General features: G+C 46.7%; 1 protein-coding gene across 1 annotated transcript in view; it reads left to right on the top strand.

Annotated features, from left to right (window-relative positions):
• CDC5L (cell division cycle 5 like) overlaps nucleotides 1–10,979 on the top strand; it is a 32,764-nt gene extending 21,785 nt beyond the window's left edge. Inside the window, exons 15-16 of the mRNA XM_083178695.1 lie at nucleotides 5,745–5,957; nucleotides 10,383–10,979. Of these exons, the coding sequence (XP_083034821.1) occupies nucleotides 5,745–5,957; nucleotides 10,383–10,487 (318 nt within the window). The 3' untranslated portion in view covers nucleotides 10,488–10,979. The remainder of the gene's footprint in view (nucleotides 1–5,744; nucleotides 5,958–10,382) is intronic.
• Nucleotides 10,980–19,950: the final 8,971 nt, after the last annotated feature.

The following is a 19,950-nucleotide window of genomic DNA, read 5'->3' as shown; positions in this document are numbered from 1 at the left end:
TGCCCAGTACACATTAGAGCACACACCGTAATGCCCAGTACACATTAGAGCACACACCGTAATGCCCAGTACACATTAGAGCACACACCGTAATGCCCAGTACACATTATAGTAGACACTGTAATGCCCAGTATGTATTTATAGCACGCACTGTAATGCCCAGTATATATATTATAGCAAATAAGTGCTGCTTACCTACATGCTTGTTGCCAGGGGTTACATTCTCCTTGCAGGGGTTACATGCTGGCTGGCACAGGGGGGGGGGGGGGGGGGGGGTGTTATTCTGGTTACCAGGTGGGGGTTATTATGGTTGCCACGGTGGTGGGGGTTATTCTCGTTGCCACAGGGTGGGGGGGGGGGGGCGCGCATTTTATGCTCTCTGCCCCAGGGGGGCTAGTAAAGCTGATACACCGCTCACCAGAGTAGGTGAGCGGGCTGTCAGCGCAGTGGGGGACTGGATGTGGTGGGAAGAGCTGAAACGCTGCTCTGAGTTGAGCAGCGTGTCAGCTCTTCAAGCCACATCCAGTCCCCCACTGCGCTGACAGCCCGCTCACCTCTTATGCTGAGAGTGGCTGTCAGTTGTTACAGCCATATCGCATCCCGTCCCCCGCCCTTAGCAGCAGAATGGACTTACATGGCGGGGGGCGGCAGAAGGATGCAGAGACACAGACACTGTGACAGTGCTGCTCTCATAACAAATGGCAGGGCGTGCGGCTTTAGTAACTGGCAGGGTGCGCACTTGCAGTGATTGGCTGCCGGGCGGCCACTGTGCAATGATTAGGTCCCGGCGGCCGCTGCTATGATTGGCTAACGGCGGCTCAAAGGCGCAGCTCAGCGCGTCCTCGGGGACCCCTTCAGTTTGAAAAACTGAGTCCCCGGTGGCCGTTTTAGGGTAAAATACGCGCTATAGCGCGTATTTGCGAACCCTGACCATTGGACATATTTTCAGTGCTCAGTTGTATATAATATTAGTGTACACACTTGTAGCGTTCCCACTAGAATCTGATGCGCACACGGTGCCGGTGGAGGAGGAGCGGCCCAGCCGCTTTCACTGATGGGGGGTTGTTCCCAGCACCTACAGAGGTGCAGAGCTCCCACCAAACTGTATCTTAAATGTGAATACACGGCATCAATTCACTATTTGCCAGCAAAGCAGCTGGCAGCCTTTTTAGTAGGCTGCCATTTAAGGGGCAGCTCAAACAGCCTAGCACACTATACACCTGTGTATTATTATAATGCCTGCAACTCTGAACTTCGACCTTCGATCCTAGCACCGGCCATTGTAAGATATTCTACATGGCAGACCGATAAGGAAAAGACCCATTCAACAACCAGCCGATGTCCGTAATGAGCAGCAGATGTTTGTATTTATCCTGATATCTCATTACTCTCCCAACATCGAGCGTTCTGCAGGAAGACACTTGCTTGGAAGTGATAGATTTGCTAGGAAGCAATACTTGTTATACAGGGAGCCGGGCCGGGCCGCGCTGGCAGTCATCGCCAATTACCGGCATACCACAGCAGCATCCTTTCTGCAGTCAGCTTGGCAGAATGTTACATGCTCTGGTTTCCATCAGTGTTCTCTCTGGGCAAGCGTCTCTTTCATTAATCACTCCAGCCCCCCTGAGACTGGATCGCATTGATTGACAGGGAGCGGGCTGTGTTTTCCTGCACAAGATTTAAGACGCTGGCACTGGGAGTGATTAATAATTTGGCTGCGTGGAGGCCCCTGGCTGGCACACTTGCAAACGTACACTGTAAAATCACGCACCCCACTGACCTGTCGGAACCAATCAGCCTTCCTTCTGGAGAGTGGGGCGTTTTCCGTGGAGCATCGATTTTCTGTATGTTCTGTGATACTTTTATTGTGTCTGCGGGTTAGAGGTGAATATGGCATTATTTTATTGCCCGTTTCAGTGACCTTCCGCTAACATTCAGTCGCATACGATATTTGGGCATAGTGGCAGTGGAGGTGGCGGGCACTGCACTACCATGGATAGTCAGATGTCAGAGAGCGAGAAGTTCTTGGAGCTGAAAGGATGATCTCCTGCCCCCACAGATCTAGAACGCATTCTCTGGATGCTGCAGGAATGTGGCAGTCTACATGTCCCACACTAATACCGTGGCACTAAGGAAACATGTCCATTTTTTTTTTTTCTTTCTGTGTATATCACATGGAAGGAGATGAAAAGTCCAAAGAGAAAACTAAATCTATCCTGGTGGACTCAATTGCAAGACCCATCAGAATTTAGACTTAAGAGATCGTTGGGCGAGATTAAATGGCGCCCGAGTTCAGCGGCAGTGCGATATGTCCGCCGAACTCACATTTTTTTTTTTAAAGGGGAATTAATTCACAAGGCAAAACCCTGCCTTGTAAGTTAATTGCCCTTTTTAAAAAAAACATCCGAGTTCGGCGGGCAGCTCGCACCGCCGCTGAACTCGGGCGCCATTAAATCTCGCCCACTATCCTCTTTCGGGTGAGTGGGGTGTGTGTGTGTGTAGTGATTGTTCAGGTATTTAGTAATCTAGTGACTGCATGACCCATCAGGGGCGAGACCCGTGTGCAGTGATCAGTGTGTAGTGATCAGTGTGTATCAGGGGTGTGATTACAGTATGACGTGTATCAGGTCCATGATATAGGGGTGATTTAGTGTGTAATATACTGTTAAAGGTTTTGTGTTTTCTATCAATCAGATGATTAATACTGTATATGCAGCGTGGGGAGGGGGGTGTCTGTGTGGGTCTGGCTGTGGGAAGGGGAGATATCTTGGTGCAGAGTGGGACTAGCTGTTGGGGGGGGGGGGGGATATCTGGCTGCTTGCGGTTAGCGAGGGGGGCTGGCTGTTGTGGAAGTCTGGGTGTGGCATGATTTTATTAGAGGAGGGTATCTCGCCTATTAGGATACAAGCACAAGGTTGCATGTGGCAACATAATAATTGAGTGTAGCCTGCAGATAATTGCATCCAAGGGGACGTCCTACTCGCGTCCATGGGGACATCCTGCGCGCATCCTTTATAAATGGCCGCAAAGATTTTCAGTTTGCATAAATTATCTCTGGTATGAGGGGAAATTGCCTGAACCTGCGGAGTGTTCCCCAATCACACCATCCCCATAGGCAAATCTGTGCTGAGCCTGGAACTGCATGTTGTACATGGTTACATTGAATGAAGGGGTTCCTCTCTTATAGATATACCCATTTATGCTCGGAATACAAACTAAAGAGCTTCTCCATCCGTGCGGTATTTCCTCTGTCACAATCAGTTACAATCACTGCTAGGTTACATGGTCATTAAACACTTTTTTTTTTTTTTTTTTTAATATATATATTTTGTCCACTTTTTAAATGACTCGCCTCTAACAATCCGGAGTACAGTGAAAGACAGTGGGGTGATCTGTAGCTTGGGGGTTTCAGTCTTTATTTTGAAATAGGAATACCTTACCGATGTATTCAGCCACGGAATTCTTGTCCCATGCTCTTTGGTGGAGCAGGAAATGTGGGTATTAGACTCATTTATGTCAGTGTCTGGCTGAGGAAGTTGTCTCCTCTTCCATTGGCTGTGGTGCATAGTGAACACTTGGCAACAATTTTATGTCCAGCACCTTTCTGTACGGCATAAACTACACCATACCGGGCAGGTGTACAGAGCATGGGATGTTTCTCCAATAACCCATGGAGAGGCCGGGGAGTCCAGGAGGACTACACCATAGCAGGTAGGTGTACAGAGCATGGGATGATTCTCTAATAGCCCATGGAGAGGCCGAGGAGTCCAGGAGGAGGACTACACCATAGCGGGCAGGTGTACAGAGCATGGGATGTTTCTCCAATAGCCCATGGAGAGGCCGGGGAGTCCAGGAGGACTACACCGTACCGGGCAGGTGTACAGAGCATGGGATGTTTCTCCAATAGCCCATGGAGAGGCCGGGGAGTCCAGGAGGACTACACCGTACAGAGCATGGGATGTTTCTCCAATAGCCCATGGAGACGCCGAGGAGTCAAGGAGGACTACACCGTACCGAGCAGGTGTACAGAGCATGGGATGTTTCTCCAATATCCCATGGAGAGGCCGGGGAGTCCAGGAGGACTACACCATAGCGGGCAGGTGTACAGAGCATGGGATGTTTCTCCAATATCCCATGGAGAGGCCGGGGAGTCCAGGAGGACTACACCGTACCGGGCAGGTGTACAGAGCATGGGATGTTTCTCCAATAGCCCATGGAGAGGCCGGGGAGTCCAGGAGGACTACACCATAGCGGGAAGGTGTACAGAGCATGGGATGTTTCTCCAATATCCCATGGAGAGGCCGGGGAGTCCAGGAGGACTACACCGTACCGGGCAGGTGTACAGAGCATGGGATGTTTCTCCAATAGCCCATGGAGACGCCGAGGAGTCAAGGAGGACTACACCGTACCGAGCAGGTGTACAGAGCATGGGATGTTTCTCCAATATCCCATGGAGAGGCCGGGGAGTCCAGGAGGACTACACCGTACCGGGCAGGTGTACAGAGCATGGGATGTTTCTCCAATATCCCATGGAGAGGCCGGGGAGTCCAGGAGGACTACACCGTACCGGGCAGGTGTACAGAGCATGGGATGTTTCTCCAATAGCCCATGGAGAGGCCGGGGAGTCCAGGAGGACTACACCATAGCGGGCAGGTGTACAGAGCATGGGATGTTTCTCCAATATCCCATGGAGAGGCCGGGGAGTCCAGGAGGACTACACCGTACCGGGCAGGTGTACAGAGCATGGGATGTTTCTCCAATAGCCCATGGAGAGGCCGGGGAGTCCAGGAGGACTACACCATAGCGGGCAGGTGTCCAGAGCATGGGATGTTTCTCCAATAGCCCATGGAGAGGCCGAGGAGTCCAGGAGGAGCAGCCAGGCCTGTGGAGGCATCTTGAACCACGTTCTCTTTCACTTTTGCTATTGACGCCTCTGTCCAAGGTTCCCCCGCTACTTACAGAATATAGGCCTTGTCGAAAAAATGATTCTCCAGCAACCGTTACCAATAAAATAATGGTCACAGGACGCCTGTGTAAATCTGATTACCGATGTACTTTTTTTTTTTTTTTAAGTATTCAAGTTGTATGACCATGAACTTTTGCCCTTTATTGCGTTTGGCTCTGTGAACTTGCTTCATCGTTGCTGGAAGAGTCCCTCGTTAAAATATTGCAGAACAAGCAAACCTTATTCATTATTCTCCGCTCTGAGCGTAGTGCAACGGTGCCGTTAAAGGGCCTCTGTGATGGACATCGGGAGGGGGGGATATTATGTTGAAGCTTATGTCCTTTTCTGGTTACCAAAGTGTTGGCTCAATGTTCCATTTATCTGCTGACTATAACACCCCCACGTTTGAGATGGCTCAGCCCATACATTACAGCATTGGTGAGAGCATTGTTTAAGCCTTTGTCATGAACAGCACCACCAATGGTGGTTAGGGGGAGGGGCCCTAACACCAATGGTGGTGTTTGTTTTTTGTCCATTGGCTTAGAGCAGTGTTTCTCAACCCCGGTCCTCAACCCCTAACCCACATTTTCCACTCCGAGAAGATACCACCTGGTAACATAGGATAACGAGAACTGTGTGGGGCCCTGAGGACTGAGTTTGAGAACCACTGTGGTGGTGGTGGTGTTTTTTTTTTTTTTTTTACATCTAAAATGATGAGTAAAAACATTTGAATTTGCTATGAAGGGAACATACGTGGTGGTATATTATACTTCTATATCCCATGTCATTCTCTCCTCAGGTTAATAGAGGTCACATGACTGCCGAGGCCAAAAGGGCAGCAAAAATGGAGAAAAAACTGAAGATCCTGATGGGGGGCTACCAGTCGCGGACAATGGGACTCATCAAACAACTGAACGAGATCTGGGATCAGTTTGAACAAGCCAACCTGGAGCTGCGGACGTTCGAGGAGCTGAAGAAACACGAGGATACGGCCATCCCCAGGCGAATAGAGGTACACGCTGGTTGGGCTTCATGGTCTATGCTCGGGCACTCCCGATTAGCTGGGGGGGTTAGAGGTCCTAGTTGCAGCGCAGATCCTCTTCTTGGCTTGTACAGTGACACATACACGTTTATACAATCGCTTTTATTTGAGGATCACGTACAATTACAGATAGATGGATATAATTGTGCATGGTACATTAAGGTTGGGTGGAACATTTTCATACAAAACAATCACATAGAACAGTGTATATTAGTAGTAGTAGTACGTTTATTTATAAGGCGCCGCAAAGTGTCCGCAGCGCCGTACATAGCAAACAAAAAACAAATGACAAGGTAACGTACAGGGTGTGTTGAAAGATACAGTATAAATAGGGGTATAGCTGGTAGAACTAAAATCAGCATCAGTTCAGAAGTAGGTGTGGAAATTGTCGAGGAGACTGAAGATGAAGTAGAGGAAGGGAAGAACAGGACAGGAGCACAGGTGAGGTAAAGAGGTAGGGTGAGTACGTGAGGCAGGAGGACCCTACTCATAAGAGTTAACAGACTAAAAGGAGGTGGGTGGATGAACGAAAAACAATAGGATAAGTAGGAACGGAGGCAGGATAGGAGGATCAAAAGAGGTTAGGAGGAGGGATAGGCTAGTAGAAAAAAGTGGGTTTTGAGGGAGCGCTTAAAGGAGGTAAAGGAATCAGCCTGATGGGTGGCGGGAGGTTGTTCCAGTGCAGGAGGGCAGCGCGAGAGAAGTCTTGGACACGGGAGTGGGAGGAGGTGATTAGGTGAGAGGTCAGTCGGTGGTCAGCGATGGAGCGAAGAGGACGGGAGGGAGTGTGGATAGAGATCAGTGAAGAGAGGTAAGGAGCGGTGGAGGAGGAGAGAGCCTTGTAGGTGGTGGTGAGGAGTTTAAAGAGAACTCTGAAAGGAACGGGGAGCCAGTGAAGAGATAGACAGAGGGGGGAGGCGGAGGTAGAGCGGCGGGAGAGGAAGATGAGCCTAGCGGCAGCATTAAGAATGGATTGGAGAGGTGCGAGGTTGGTGAGAGGTAGCCCAGAGAGAAGGATGTTGCAGTAGTCAAGGCGGGAGATGACAAGAGAGTGAATGAGAATTTTGGTCGCGTCAGTGAAGAGGAATGGTCTGATGCGTGAGATGTTGCGTAGGTGAAAGCGGCAAGACAGTGAGAGCACGAATGTGGGGGGTGAAAGAGAGGGAGGAGTCGATGACAGAGGCAGCGCGTTTGGTCGGTGGAGGTGATCTCGGTTTCACCAATGCTGATGGAGATAGTGGGAGAAGAGGGGATGTTCGGGGGATGGAAGATTAGAAGTTCAGTTTTAGCCATGTTTAGTTTCAGGAAGCGTTGGGTCATCCAGGCTGAGATGGCCGTGAGGCATTCGGAGACCTTGGACAGGAGTGATGGGTATAGGTCGGGGGAGGAGAGATAGATTAGGGTATCATCAGCATAAAGGTGGTAATGAAAACCATAGGAGCTGATGAGGGTGCCCAGAGTGGTGGTGTAGAGGGAGAAGAGGAGAGGGCCAAGGACTGACCCTTGGGGAACACCGACTGGCTGCGGGGTAGTAGGAGAGGAGGAGCTCGGAGTGGAGACGGAGAGGTATGAAGTGAACCAGGAGAAGACCATGCCAGTGATGCCAAAGGAGCGGAGGGTGTTGAGCAGGAGAGGGTGGTCAACAGTGTCAGAGGCAGCCGACAGATCAAGCTGGATGAGGATAGAGCAGAGGCCTTTGGATTTAGCCGATAGTAAATCGTTAGTGACTTTGGTCAGGGCAGTTTCAGTGGAATGTAAAGGGCGGAACCCGGATTGGAGGGGGTCTAGAATGGAGTTAGCAGTAAGGTGGCTTAGGAGATGATTATAGGCCAGATGTTCTAGGAGCTTGGAGGCAAAAGGGAGGAGGGAGATGGGCCTGTAGTTGGATGGAAAGTTGGGGTCCAGATTTGTTTTTTTGAGAATTGGGGAGACAAGAGCGTGTTTGAAGGAGGAAGGGAAGATCCCAGAGGATAGGTAAAGATTAAAGAGATGAGCCAGGTGAGAGCAGACTGACGGACTGAGACGACGGATAATATTGGAGGGGTTAGGATCGAGCGGGCAGGTGGAGGGAGAAGCGGATTGAAGGATAGAGTGGACTTCAGCAGCAGTGGTGGGGTAAAATGAGGACAGGGGTTGAAAGGAGGGGAGTGAAGATGTAGGAGGGGAGGAGGGAGAGGGTGAGGTCATGGCAGCAGTTATGGCAGTCCTGAGAGAGGAGATTTTGGTTGAAAAGTAGGTAGCAAAATCACCGACTACGATGGAGGACGGAAGAGCTGGAGGAGGGGGGGAGAGCAAGGAGTTGAAGGTGGCGAAGAGCCTGCGGGGATTGGAGGATTGGGAAAGGATGAGGGACTTAAAGTAGGATTCCTTGGCCAGAGCAAGGGCAGAGCTGAAGGAGGAAAGAATGAATTTGAAATGGAGATAATCCGCAAGGGAGCGTGATTTCTTCCAGAAGCGCTCAGCAGTGCGAGAGCACTTTTTAAGGAATCGGGTGATAGGCGAGTGCCACGGTTGGGGGTTGGAGCATCGAAGGGGGATAGAGAAGGGAGGGCAGGCATAGTCCAATTCCGAAGATACGGTGTCATTATAGAGGGAGGTGGCGAGGTTCGGGCAGGACATGAGGGTGATTGGGGCGAGAAGAGGACACAGCGTGTTTGAGAAGGCAGCAAGATTAAGTGTGTTGACGTTATGCCGTGAGACAATGCGCTTGGGAGGGGGGGTGGGAGAGGGGGAAGCAGTGAGGGAGAAGGAGATGAGGTGATGGTCAGAAAGAGGAAAAGCCGAGATAGTGTAGTCAGTAAGTGAACAAGAGCGAGAGAAGACGAGATCGAGGGAGTGTCCTTGGATGTGGGTGGGAGAGGTAGCCCACCGAGATAGGCCTGGGAGTGTGAGAGAAAGAGAGGCCACCGTGGGAGAGAGCAGCTGGAGAGACAGAATCAGAGGTGGAGAGCCAGGTCTCGGTGATAGCAAGGAGGTGGAATGCTCTAGAGATGAATAGGTCATGGATGGCAGGGAGTTTGTTGCAGATGGATCTGGCATTCCATAGTGCACAGGAAAGAGGGGGGGTGGGTTGTGTATTTATGTGGATAAGGTTTTTGGGATTGCAGAAGCGAGGGGGGGGGTTGTTGGGAGGGTGGGGGTGCGGGGGCGAGTGGTCAGGATAGGTATGGGATGGGAGGGGGGAGGAGCGGTTGGAGAAAGTGAAGTTGAGAGATTAACAGCCATGAGGACCAGGGGTGAGAGGGTAGGTTAGTGAAAGCAGACAGAGGGATTTGGGGGGACAGACAGCGTCTGTAGTAGATTTGCGAGGATGTGGTAGAAAACAGAGTGAGAGAGAAGGTAACAGGCAAGGAACTACTGTCAGAGAGGAGACAAGTGGGTAAAATCAGGTTGATTGAGTAATCCAATTAAGTGGGTGGGTGTAATCCTTGCACCCAGCTGATCACATCACAGCATTGTACCCTGCGTTCCATTGCGGCACTACCACTCTGTGCCCTTCTGTGGTATAAGGAGCAACTAAAACGGTACGTGATATGATGTCACCGATCCGGTGCCTTTTACGACCCCGGGTGGGATCGCTGCCTGCTTCTTTCTCATGACCAGCTTCCCCCCCTCACACAAGGAGGTCCCCCCCTCCCACATGCATACGTGTAGATACTCAAGGACCATCACCTACTGACATTTCACTTGGACTTACTGGATTACACTGTTACAAGGACAAAGCCCATTTATACCATATACACTAGAGTTATTCAACATGCGCCCTTCAGCTTTGGTACAACTACATTTCCCAGCATGCCCTGCTGCCGTTTTGTTATGTGGTAGGTCATGCTGGGATGTTTGGTTCCATAACAGCTGTTGGGCTGTGTGTGGGATTCCCCGATTTATACAGAGGAACTACAGCTACCAAATGGAAGTCTGATGTGCATATTACCATTGCTCTGTACAACCCTTCCCGGCATTCGTTATTCAGTAAGGCACCGTTTCTGAATTTAGTTAAGAAAAATGATGATCAGGTCAAATGCTTTCGCCCTGTGCAATAGTTACTCCTCCTGTCACCCAACTGTACATGGTTAAGGATTAGGAAAGGTATTTAATGGCAAATGACATCACAGGGTCTTCTACATATTGTAAGCTCATTTTGTTGCTGTGCCTTGTACTGGTAGCTCCTGCCCATCTTCCAGAACAGTTCTCCTGCATTATCAGAGTTTCTCACAGGTGAAGCGTTTGGGTCTGAATTACCCCTTTAATTGCGGAATGCGTTTGGATTAAGCACCTTTTTTCTATGGCAGCAGTTGTAATCTGTGGGCTCTGTTATTATCTTTGTTGCTTTTATATTTGTATTTTATTTTGGCTGTCGTTTATGCTTACTGTATTTCATTTCTTCTTCCGTAGTCTCTTAAAGAAGACGTCCAGCGCCAGGAGGAACGAGAGCGCGAGCTGCAGCAGAGATTTGCAGAGCTGCTGCTCGAGAAGGAAGGCTCCGTAACTAAATACTAGAAGCAGAACACGCGTCCGTCCCATTGTCCATGTTTGCATGTGCGCATCCTGACGCCTGCGACAACAGACTGAAGCCTAAACTCCTCCGCAGCGACGTGTCCTCGGCATCCCTCTGTCTTGTACGGAGAAACGTGCTTTAAACTGTGGAAGTCGGTTTTATTTGCAATAAATAGATCAGACCTATCCGGTTTAAAGACTCGCGCTAGAATGATTAAATCAGTGAACATATTTTTATTTTGTGATACCAAGAGCTACTTTTTTTTTTTTTTTCTCCTACGCTCGTAAATCCGTGTGGCGCTGTGAAGTGATACATTTTATCATTGTGTCGCGCTGTCAGTGGGCTGTCTCGTATATTTTTACTAGCTGTATATCGGTTGCATTTTACAGATCTAGACGATTCATTCCATGGAACGTGCGTGCTTTGTTTCATCTTCAAGGTTTCCATTGCCTGCAGATTGTTGATGTACAATAAATATGACTGTAAAATATCAAGTCAAGGATTTTGTTTTTTTTAGAGAACGTAAAAGATGACCGAAACGTCTGACGCTTCATACAGGCAAAAGCAGCAGAGCAGTGTATTTATCCACGGCCTGGTTGATGGTGTACTCCAAAAATAGTTCCAGTGGAAACCTAAATAGTGAATATGTACTTTTAAGCTATGATTGTTAATAGTTCCTGAGTTCCTGGGAGCACTAGTACTTTTTTTTTTACTTATTATTTTATATTGGCCTTAGCAGATAGCATCTAGGCTGTCCTATTGCCAGCATTGGTAGATTCAGGTTAACATGGAACCGCCGCTGCGAAACGTCATCTTGATCTCTATCTTGGAAATGCAGGATCTATTGGCGCTGACGCAAAATCTCGCTCTCACCGATATGCCGCCGACCATCCACCTGCATCCTTTACAGCTAAATCCAATTAGTGTTCATTCTAGCACCCTGCATCTTTCAAAACCCATGCAGTTCCTCTTTCCTACGTGGGGTGTCGCTGTCGACTGTGGTGTCATTATCGCTTTGTAGTCTGTGTTTCAGTACAGACCACGCTGCTCCAGAATCACAAAAGCAGACAGCGACACCCCAGGCAAGAAAGAGGAACTGCATGGGTTTTGAAAGGTGCAGAGTGCTAGAATGAACTCTAGGAATATTGGTCAAAGGTAAAGGCCAGGCCATGAAATTTCACTGTGTGGATGGAGAAGAGGAACATTTACTAAAATGTAAAACTAGTGATTTGTATTATGTGGGACCCTTACCATCTATAGTTCTTTGCTGTTGCATCTTTCCTCTGCTTAGAATAAGTCCCCTTTATTTATTTTTTGTTTTCCTTTGAATAAACTGAATTTTACTAGCTTTACTAAGACTTGGCTTAATTGGGTCACCTTGTAGCTGAAGTTCTCCTGCTATGAAGCAGATCAGTTTAGCAAATTTATCATGATATCTGTCCACTCCCCTGATTATTACAGGTGCGCATTCCCAATGCAATAATACAATCAATATTGCAAATTTTAGCACTGCTGAACTACAGGTATATTGTTTGTACTGTGTACGCAATGAGCAGCCCCCCCCAGTCTGTTTATGCTTCTCGACTAACGCTATTCCTCAGTGTGTGTGAGATCTATCGTTCACGCGGGAGTTCAAGGGAGATTGTTTGTGGTGTCTTCCACAGACGCTTTGGCGTATTGAGTACCCACCTTTAGACTGAACATCTCTAAACCTTTCCGTGCTGGGTCCATCTGCTGCCAGATGTCTCAAAACCATTTACCCATATTCCTAACGTAATCAGACCGTGACCGATACAACAGTTACAAGATTATGCTACTTGTACTTTACATGGGATAAACACTTGTTACTTTTTAATGCATTGTCTTGTTCTACCTGACTTGTCAAGTCCCAGAAATGATTTTACAGAAATCAAACTAATACTCCTCTGTGTTGCTAACCCCGGATAGCTTATGGTCACCTGTTTATGTGGATTATTATTATTTTAATAATTGGTACTATTGAAATTAGCAATTGAAAACAACAAAGAAGGGGGGGGTACAAAAATAAAAGGTAACAAGGGTAAGGTGGGAAGCCAGCAACATGACTAGTTCCATAAAAACAACAAATAGAAAGCCTCACAATTGAAGCAGTATGATAAGGACATGATGGAGAGGACCTGTATATGTTAATGATCAAATAGGAAAAACAAAATGTACGTGATAATCAAACAGTAAGGCTACACTTTGGGGATTGTAGTATGGAGAGATCTAATTGAGAATTGTCCGACAAGGACTGATGCAGTTTCTACAATGGGAAGGTCCTCACCCTTCTGCAATAAAACTCCAATCTTAGGCAATATACCGCTATTACCCCTTTCACACTCGCAGAGCCGGGTCATACCCGGGAATGTGTTCCCGGATGCATCCCGGGAATGTACCCTTTCACACTACACTCAGACCTGGGAACGACCCGGGACAACCTCATTCACAGTGATCCCAGGACATCCCTGCAAATACATATGCATGTCATTAGAAATGTACTCCATGGCTCTGAAAGATGACATCAGCAGCTGGAGCTTTCTTGGGCTTACAATCAGCAGCTTTTTTTAAGTCCTGTGTACCCGAGTACGGGACCATTCACACTGACCTCATCCCGTGTCGATTCCAGATTCTACCCAGGTCAGGACCTGGGTAGAAATCCCGGAATGCTCATCCTGGGATATTCTTTCAAGAACCTTTCACACTGAGGTTGATGCGTGTTCATGTGCAAAAACCTGGGATATTTTTGCAAGTGTGAAAGGGGTATAAATGAGAGAGAAACTTTAAGTTCCAGACTGCTCATTACAGAGCGCAGTAGTTGGAAACGAACCTGCGCTGCCTGATGTCATTAAGCTCCAAACCTCCCGACCATTACTCTGCGAGTAACTGTGAAGACCCAGGGACCAGCGGGTTGCGTTTCTCAATCTCCCCAATCCTAGCACTCCTTTGGAAATCTGTCATCTGCAGGGAGGATAATCCCAATTTAGCCTCAGGACACAATTACAATGTTACCACCTATTACTTATTCATTAGCGATCCCATAGTCACCAGAAAATAACCTCCAACACCAGTGGTTTCCAAACTGTGGCCTAGTCACCATGAGCAAAGCTCTTGCAGGGGTGCCCCTTGGTTCAGGACCAGATTCAATTATTTATGTCGGGGTCTATTCTCCACTGTGCAGCACCGGGCAGTGGTGACTCTCAACTGCCCCTCCCTCTCCCCCCCCCCCCCCCCACACACACACACACACACCACGGGGCACTTCCGGGACGGGACACCGGACCATCCCAACAAAGCGGGACCGTTGGAAGGTATGCATTATTGACATACTTTCTGTACTGCAAGGGATGTTGGTCCTTTCACTGTGCAATATTGTTAGCGGCCTATCTATCAACCGTTACTAAATCCTTTCCACATGTTTAGAACCCCAAATGGTATCTGGTCGACAGTCAAAAGGTGGACCACTATTGGTTGCCAGGCAATAGGTCAACACATGAAAAAAAGTTGGCATGTTTTTTTTTTTTGTGTTTTTTTTTTTTGTGTTTTTTTTTTTTTTGACCAACTTGTTTTTACTTCCTGATCCAAGTGGTCCTAGCCGAGCGCAGCGTGGGAAGGCGGCGCACTAATACTTTGTCCCTGTTGACCTTTCATCATAGACACCAAAACCATGAACAACTCATGTTAACCTTTTCCTGTGTCAACCATTTCCATGTTGACCTGTAAATTTGACCTCAACCATGTCAATCTTTTTCATGTGTTGACCTATTGCTTGCCAACAATGGTCAACTTATTGACTGCCAACCTAGACACTGTGGACCTAGTAATCCACATCCGCCCCAATCGCACGCAGCGATGTCGCTCGTTTTGACCCACCTCAGTGATATCTGTAATATCGCAGGTCATTAACGATGTCCTCTGTACATGCAGCTCAATCTGACTATATCGTCTGCGTGTACGGGTGATGTCGCTAAAAAAAAATCCATTAACGATATCAGTGTGTATTTGCTGTTTTGTTTGCCCGGGATTTTTGCAGGGATTGATAACGGTATTGCTCATGGAGCGAACAGTCTAGTAGTGCAAGAATGTCCGAACTGCGACCTGTTGTGAAACTACACGTCCCAGCATGCCTTGCCACAGTTTTAGCATTTTCTAACACCAATTGTGTGGCAGGGCATGCTGGGATGTGTAGTTTAACGACAGCTGGAGGGCTGCAGTTTGGACAGGCCTGGTCTAGTGTGTATTGCAGGCATTCCCAACCACGGTCCTCAAGGCACACCAACAGTGCAGGTTTTAGTGATATCCAGCCTTCAGCACAGATGGTTTAATCAGAATCACTCGGGTACTAATTGAATCACCTGTGCTCAAGCCTGGATATAACAAAAACCTGCACTGTTGGTGTGCCTTGAGGACCGTGGTTGGGAAAGCCTGGTGGATTGTGTAGTCAACATATCTTACACAGCTGTTTTACAAAAAAGTAATACAGGAGATATTGAATGATACCTCGTGTGTTGTTTGAATGAGTAATGAATGAGGAATGCAAATTGTTGTTGTTTATTCATCTCAGGTAAAAAAATATATTAATCTGAGTTAAAATACAACTGGAGAGGTATCTTCTGTTCCTTCCCTGGCAGGCTAGACATTCTTCCTCCTCCTTCCTGTGACTATTATGAATGCCACTGATATTGCATCTCTTATTGCTGCGTAATGCATCGGAAATAGATGCAAAATATATAGTTTACGACAATAGTGAAGTAAGCGCCATTATTTATGACACAGATATATTTTGTGTAGAAAACCTGTATACATGTATAATTAAAAACAAATGTAGTAATTATCCAGAGGTTTTTTTATCATAAAAAGTCCATGAAAATTAATAATGCAGATAATCATTCTATCTGAATAGTCTCTCCTTGACCTCTGATGAAAACTGCTCACATGCAGTTGAAACGGCTGTCAGGTCGGCAGCTGTCTCTTTGTGCAATGATGTAATTGCAATAAACCCTTTTTTTCTTCACCTACTACTGTGTGCCGGCTCCAATCTTTTCTGCGAGGGGGTAAGTGCTTTCTATTAACCACATTATGTGCCTGGCACCGGAACAGTTTTATCTTTAACCAGATTGCCAACCTGAGAACCCAACTGTCTTGATTTTTTAATAGGAGACGATGACCATGTAAGTAGCATTAACCAACGCGTTTCGTCTTGTACCAGACTTCATCAGGGGTTAAACCTACAGATGTACAGTGTAAAATGAAAAATCAATATTGGTAACAATAATAACCACATCACAGTAATACACGGTACTTATGTAATATCTGGGCTCCCGTTTTTCTTATGAGACCGCATCCCCTCGCGGGGCTCGCTACGCTCGCCACGCTTCGGGCACGGTGGCTTGCTGCGCTCACCACACTATATAAAATCAACTCCATGCGTAGTTGGATAGTAGGGGTATGAAAAAATGGGGTGCATTTAACATGGGAGCCCAGATAATACATAAGTACCTAATACACATTTTCATATGATTTGTTTTTAAATAAATCTAGAACAGGCAGTTTATATACAATATTGATTTGTATATATATGTATGTGTGTGTGTGTATATACTGGACAACTGTATCAAGGTCTCACCTTCTGGGCAGTTCCAACAGGGATTACATAATTTGACTCCAGGAGCTTTTTTATGGTTTCAGTCTGCTATTGTATTATTATTATTATTTAATTTTCAAGTGTGAACTGCCCAGCCTTCTGGAAGTTAAATCTCATGTGTGGCAGTACGGACAGTGTAATGGTTAGCATTACTGCACTGAAGTCATGGGTTTGATTCCCACCACGGCCCTAACTGTGCGGAGTTTGTGTACTCTCCCCGTACTTGCATGGGTTTCCTCTGGGTACACAGGTTTCCTCCCACAATCCAAAAATATACCGGTAGTTCAATTGGCTTCCAACAAAATTAACCCTAGAATATCTGCGTGTGCGTGTACATGTGGTAGGGAATATAGATTGTAAGCTCCACCGGGGCAGGGAATGATGTGAATGTTCAACTATACTCTGTAATATGTGTGCGCTATATATAAGAAACTGTTAATAACTGTTAATAAATGATAATAATAAATGATAATAAATGTGTTCCAACTATACATGTTAACATGTACACAACTCTTCTGGAAGCCTGCCCTCTTGTGGACGTACGGGGAGTAACGCCCTCCATGTGAGTCATCTATTTATACACTGTTGTAATTAGAATCAGAACACATTATAGAAACAGTTGTCTTTTCCTAGATCTGTTTTTGTTGGGCATGACATTGGAATAAATTATTATCTGCATTTGTTAGCGATTGATTTTTTCCTTTCCAGCGTTGCGTATATTTTGCAACATTTTCCAAGAATAATTGTTTTTGACGTTCCCTTTCTGGTCAGTGGTCGTGTTGTCTGCTCTTATAAACTGCATTCTTGGCTTAGTCTGGGAAGTAGATGTGAAACACAAGGTACATCTGGTATTTGTAGAGCGCTCCGCGCAGTTGTTGAAAACAGGAAAAATTACCTGTGTTTTGTTACCATAAACCTGCTATTTGCCATGTACACATGATTATAAGGGCTTGTCACCTGCAAACACTAGAGGCAGCTGGGTTATGGGCAGTACATTTATAGAACCGTGCCAAGTAGGTGACATTCTACAAAAACTAGTATTATTACTATATACATATATACCTGCTAACCACCTGGAATTGCCAGGAGTCTCCTGAAAATGAGACAGCTTTCCCAACCTCCTGGAAATGTGGGCAAGACTCCCACATCGTCATGGTGGTGTTGGGGTCTTTTTACCCTCTAGCTACTGCTATTAACTCATTCCTCCTGAACCATCCTACATTTGAGGTCCATTCTCTACATTTGAGGTCCATGCTCTGTGCCTCTACCAACCAGTTAATCTTCGAGTTGCTGTCATTTACCGTCCCCCTGACATGCCCTCCAAATTTCCGCGATTGCACAACCACTCCCTGTCCCCCCCACATTGGGCATCTTCTCGCTGGTCATGCCCCCATGTGGCGATCAGCCTACCCCTACTGGAGCAGGGGTCAGAAAAAAAGTATTTATAGCCTATTAGCATATCACCAGTACACAAAGACATTTCTGGAGGCGGAAACCAGTAAGCCCCATTCTAATTTGTGGTTCAAAGTTGCCGCACCGACTAAAATAATACTGATGCGTTTTTTTTTTTAGTACCATTCAATTAATGCTTCTATTTACTTTTTATTTTTTATTGAGGATTGAGCATAACATGAATACTGATAGTTTACAATATGGTCCAAAAGTATTAATAAACGATTTAGCTAAAGAATAATTGAGTGTGGTTTTAACAGGTGTTTGACATGTTACTTTCGTCTTTAGGTCTTTCTGGATGGACGCAACTGGAGAACCACATACAATTAGTTCTAGAGGCAGCTAACCTGAAGAGTAATTGGTGGATTACCTGAAACAATTTTGGTCTCATACCACAGCGTTGATCTAAAACATTTATATATTTGTGTCTTGAGCACGGTTGATAAAGAGTCAATAAGTTACTTTCAAAATTTGGAGAAAGATAAAGTAATCAGCTTCTGTCTGACATCTTGCAGACTGTGTTTGAAAATTTATAGGATCAGATTGGCTCTATCTACTTTATCTCTCTCCAAGCTTTGATAAATCTCTCACAATGGCCTTTATTCAGATCTGATTGCAGTACAAATTTGTTTGGAAAATGGGCAAAACCATGTGCACTGCAGGTGGGGCAGATGTAACGTGCAGAGAGAGTTAGATTTGGGTGAGTGTTTCTGTGCAGGGTAAATACTGGCTGCTTTATTTCTACACTGCAATTTAGATTTCAGTTTCAAAGAGAGATAAAATTAAAAAATGAAATGTAATTAAAATAGAAGAGAGATAGTGTTAGGATTGCTTTAGTGCAGCTTTAACACTTTTCCCTCACTAACACTATCTCTCTTATATTTTATTTACATTACATTTTTTTATTTTATCTCTCTCTTTATATATAGCTTCGGCTTCCTATCACTAATATTTACTAACACTATAGTATCTCACTGGCGTGCCGCACTGGGCTTCCCAGCTTATGATGTTTTTTTGGGGTGCCGCACCCTGCACCTAGATATAGCGCTAGGGACCCCCAATATACAGAGAAGCCTTGACGTGGCTTGGGAGCATGTCATACACCTGCGCAGGTATATGTAACCAATATCTCTGAATTCTATTATCATGTAGTGTTCAAGATTGGTTACTAATACTATTCATTGTGCTGGGGGAAAAAATGTCTTGTTTTAAAAACTTGTGTCTACCTTGTTACTATCGACCAGGTACCCAGGTACCGATCCTTCACTTGCCCGATCTGGCGTCACTGTCTATCTAGACCCCATTGACCAAGTTTAGGCATCTAACTAGAATCCGTTGACCCCCTAGTGGTCGGACCATGGTACAATATCGTCGACCTAAATATGGTTGATCCGCCGTCCGGATACGCCATAAAGGTATCACATTTAGGGCCAGATGTATCAAGCTTCAAAAAGTGATAAAATGGGGAGTGATAACAGCCAACCAATCAGCTCTTACCTGTCATGTTACAGGCTGGGTTTGAAAAATTACAGATAGGAGCTGATTGGCTGGCTGTTTATCACTTTTTGAAGCTTGATACATCTGGCCCTCAGGCAGGATACCACTTAGTCAGTTGGCGCAGGACTACTCTGCTGGAATATCTCCAACGTTCATTTTATTTCAACGAGGAAGTCCGGCAATCTTTCCTATTTTTTAACCAATCCGTCAAATTGGTTGGATAATTGATATGTGGCTAGGGCCGGTGTAAGTGATATCAGTGCCCCAGGAGGGGGGGGGGGGGGGTGGATGCGGCCACCGACCTGCTCCGGGGGGGTGGGGGTGCGGCCGCCCCACCGCTCACCCGCCCCAAGGGGGGGTGGATGCGACCGCCTCCGACCCAGTCCATAGGGGGATATGTGCAGGTGCTGCGCTGCTCAGGGGGGGTACCTTGCTCCAAAGTGCCGCCCTCCAGTGGTCGGTGCCCACAGGCAAATGCCTAAAGCTGCCTAGTGGTGGCGCTGGCCCTGTATGTGGCCCTTCTGAGGAGCTCTTCCTTGTATCAATGACCAGCTGATCTTGTACCCAGCGCTGCAAGGAGGAAACCAAGCAGGGTTTTGATTCCGATGTGGCCACTTTCCCTACACACCACATGCATGCCTTATTCCTTGTATGAGATATTGGAAGAATCAGTCTCTCCTCTTGCAGCCTTATCAGGGGGAGATCTCTGGTCAGCTAAAACGCTGCTTTCAAGTTGAAGTCAGAGGTTCTCCTTAATCCGATCAAGCCGGCTCGTCCTGTTGGCTCGCGAGATCGTTTTGAAATTTGCAGCTCGTAACAATGTTCCTGAACTATTTAAATTGCCTTTGTGTTAA

This window comes from Crinia signifera, chromosome 3 (assembly GCF_055691185.1).
Source record: "Crinia signifera chromosome 3, ASM5569118v1, whole genome shotgun sequence".
Classification (NCBI taxonomy): Eukaryota; Metazoa; Chordata; class Amphibia; order Anura; family Myobatrachidae; genus Crinia; species Crinia signifera.
The sequence above is the reverse complement of the archived record's forward strand: the minus strand, read 5'-3'. Positions and strand labels throughout refer to the sequence as shown.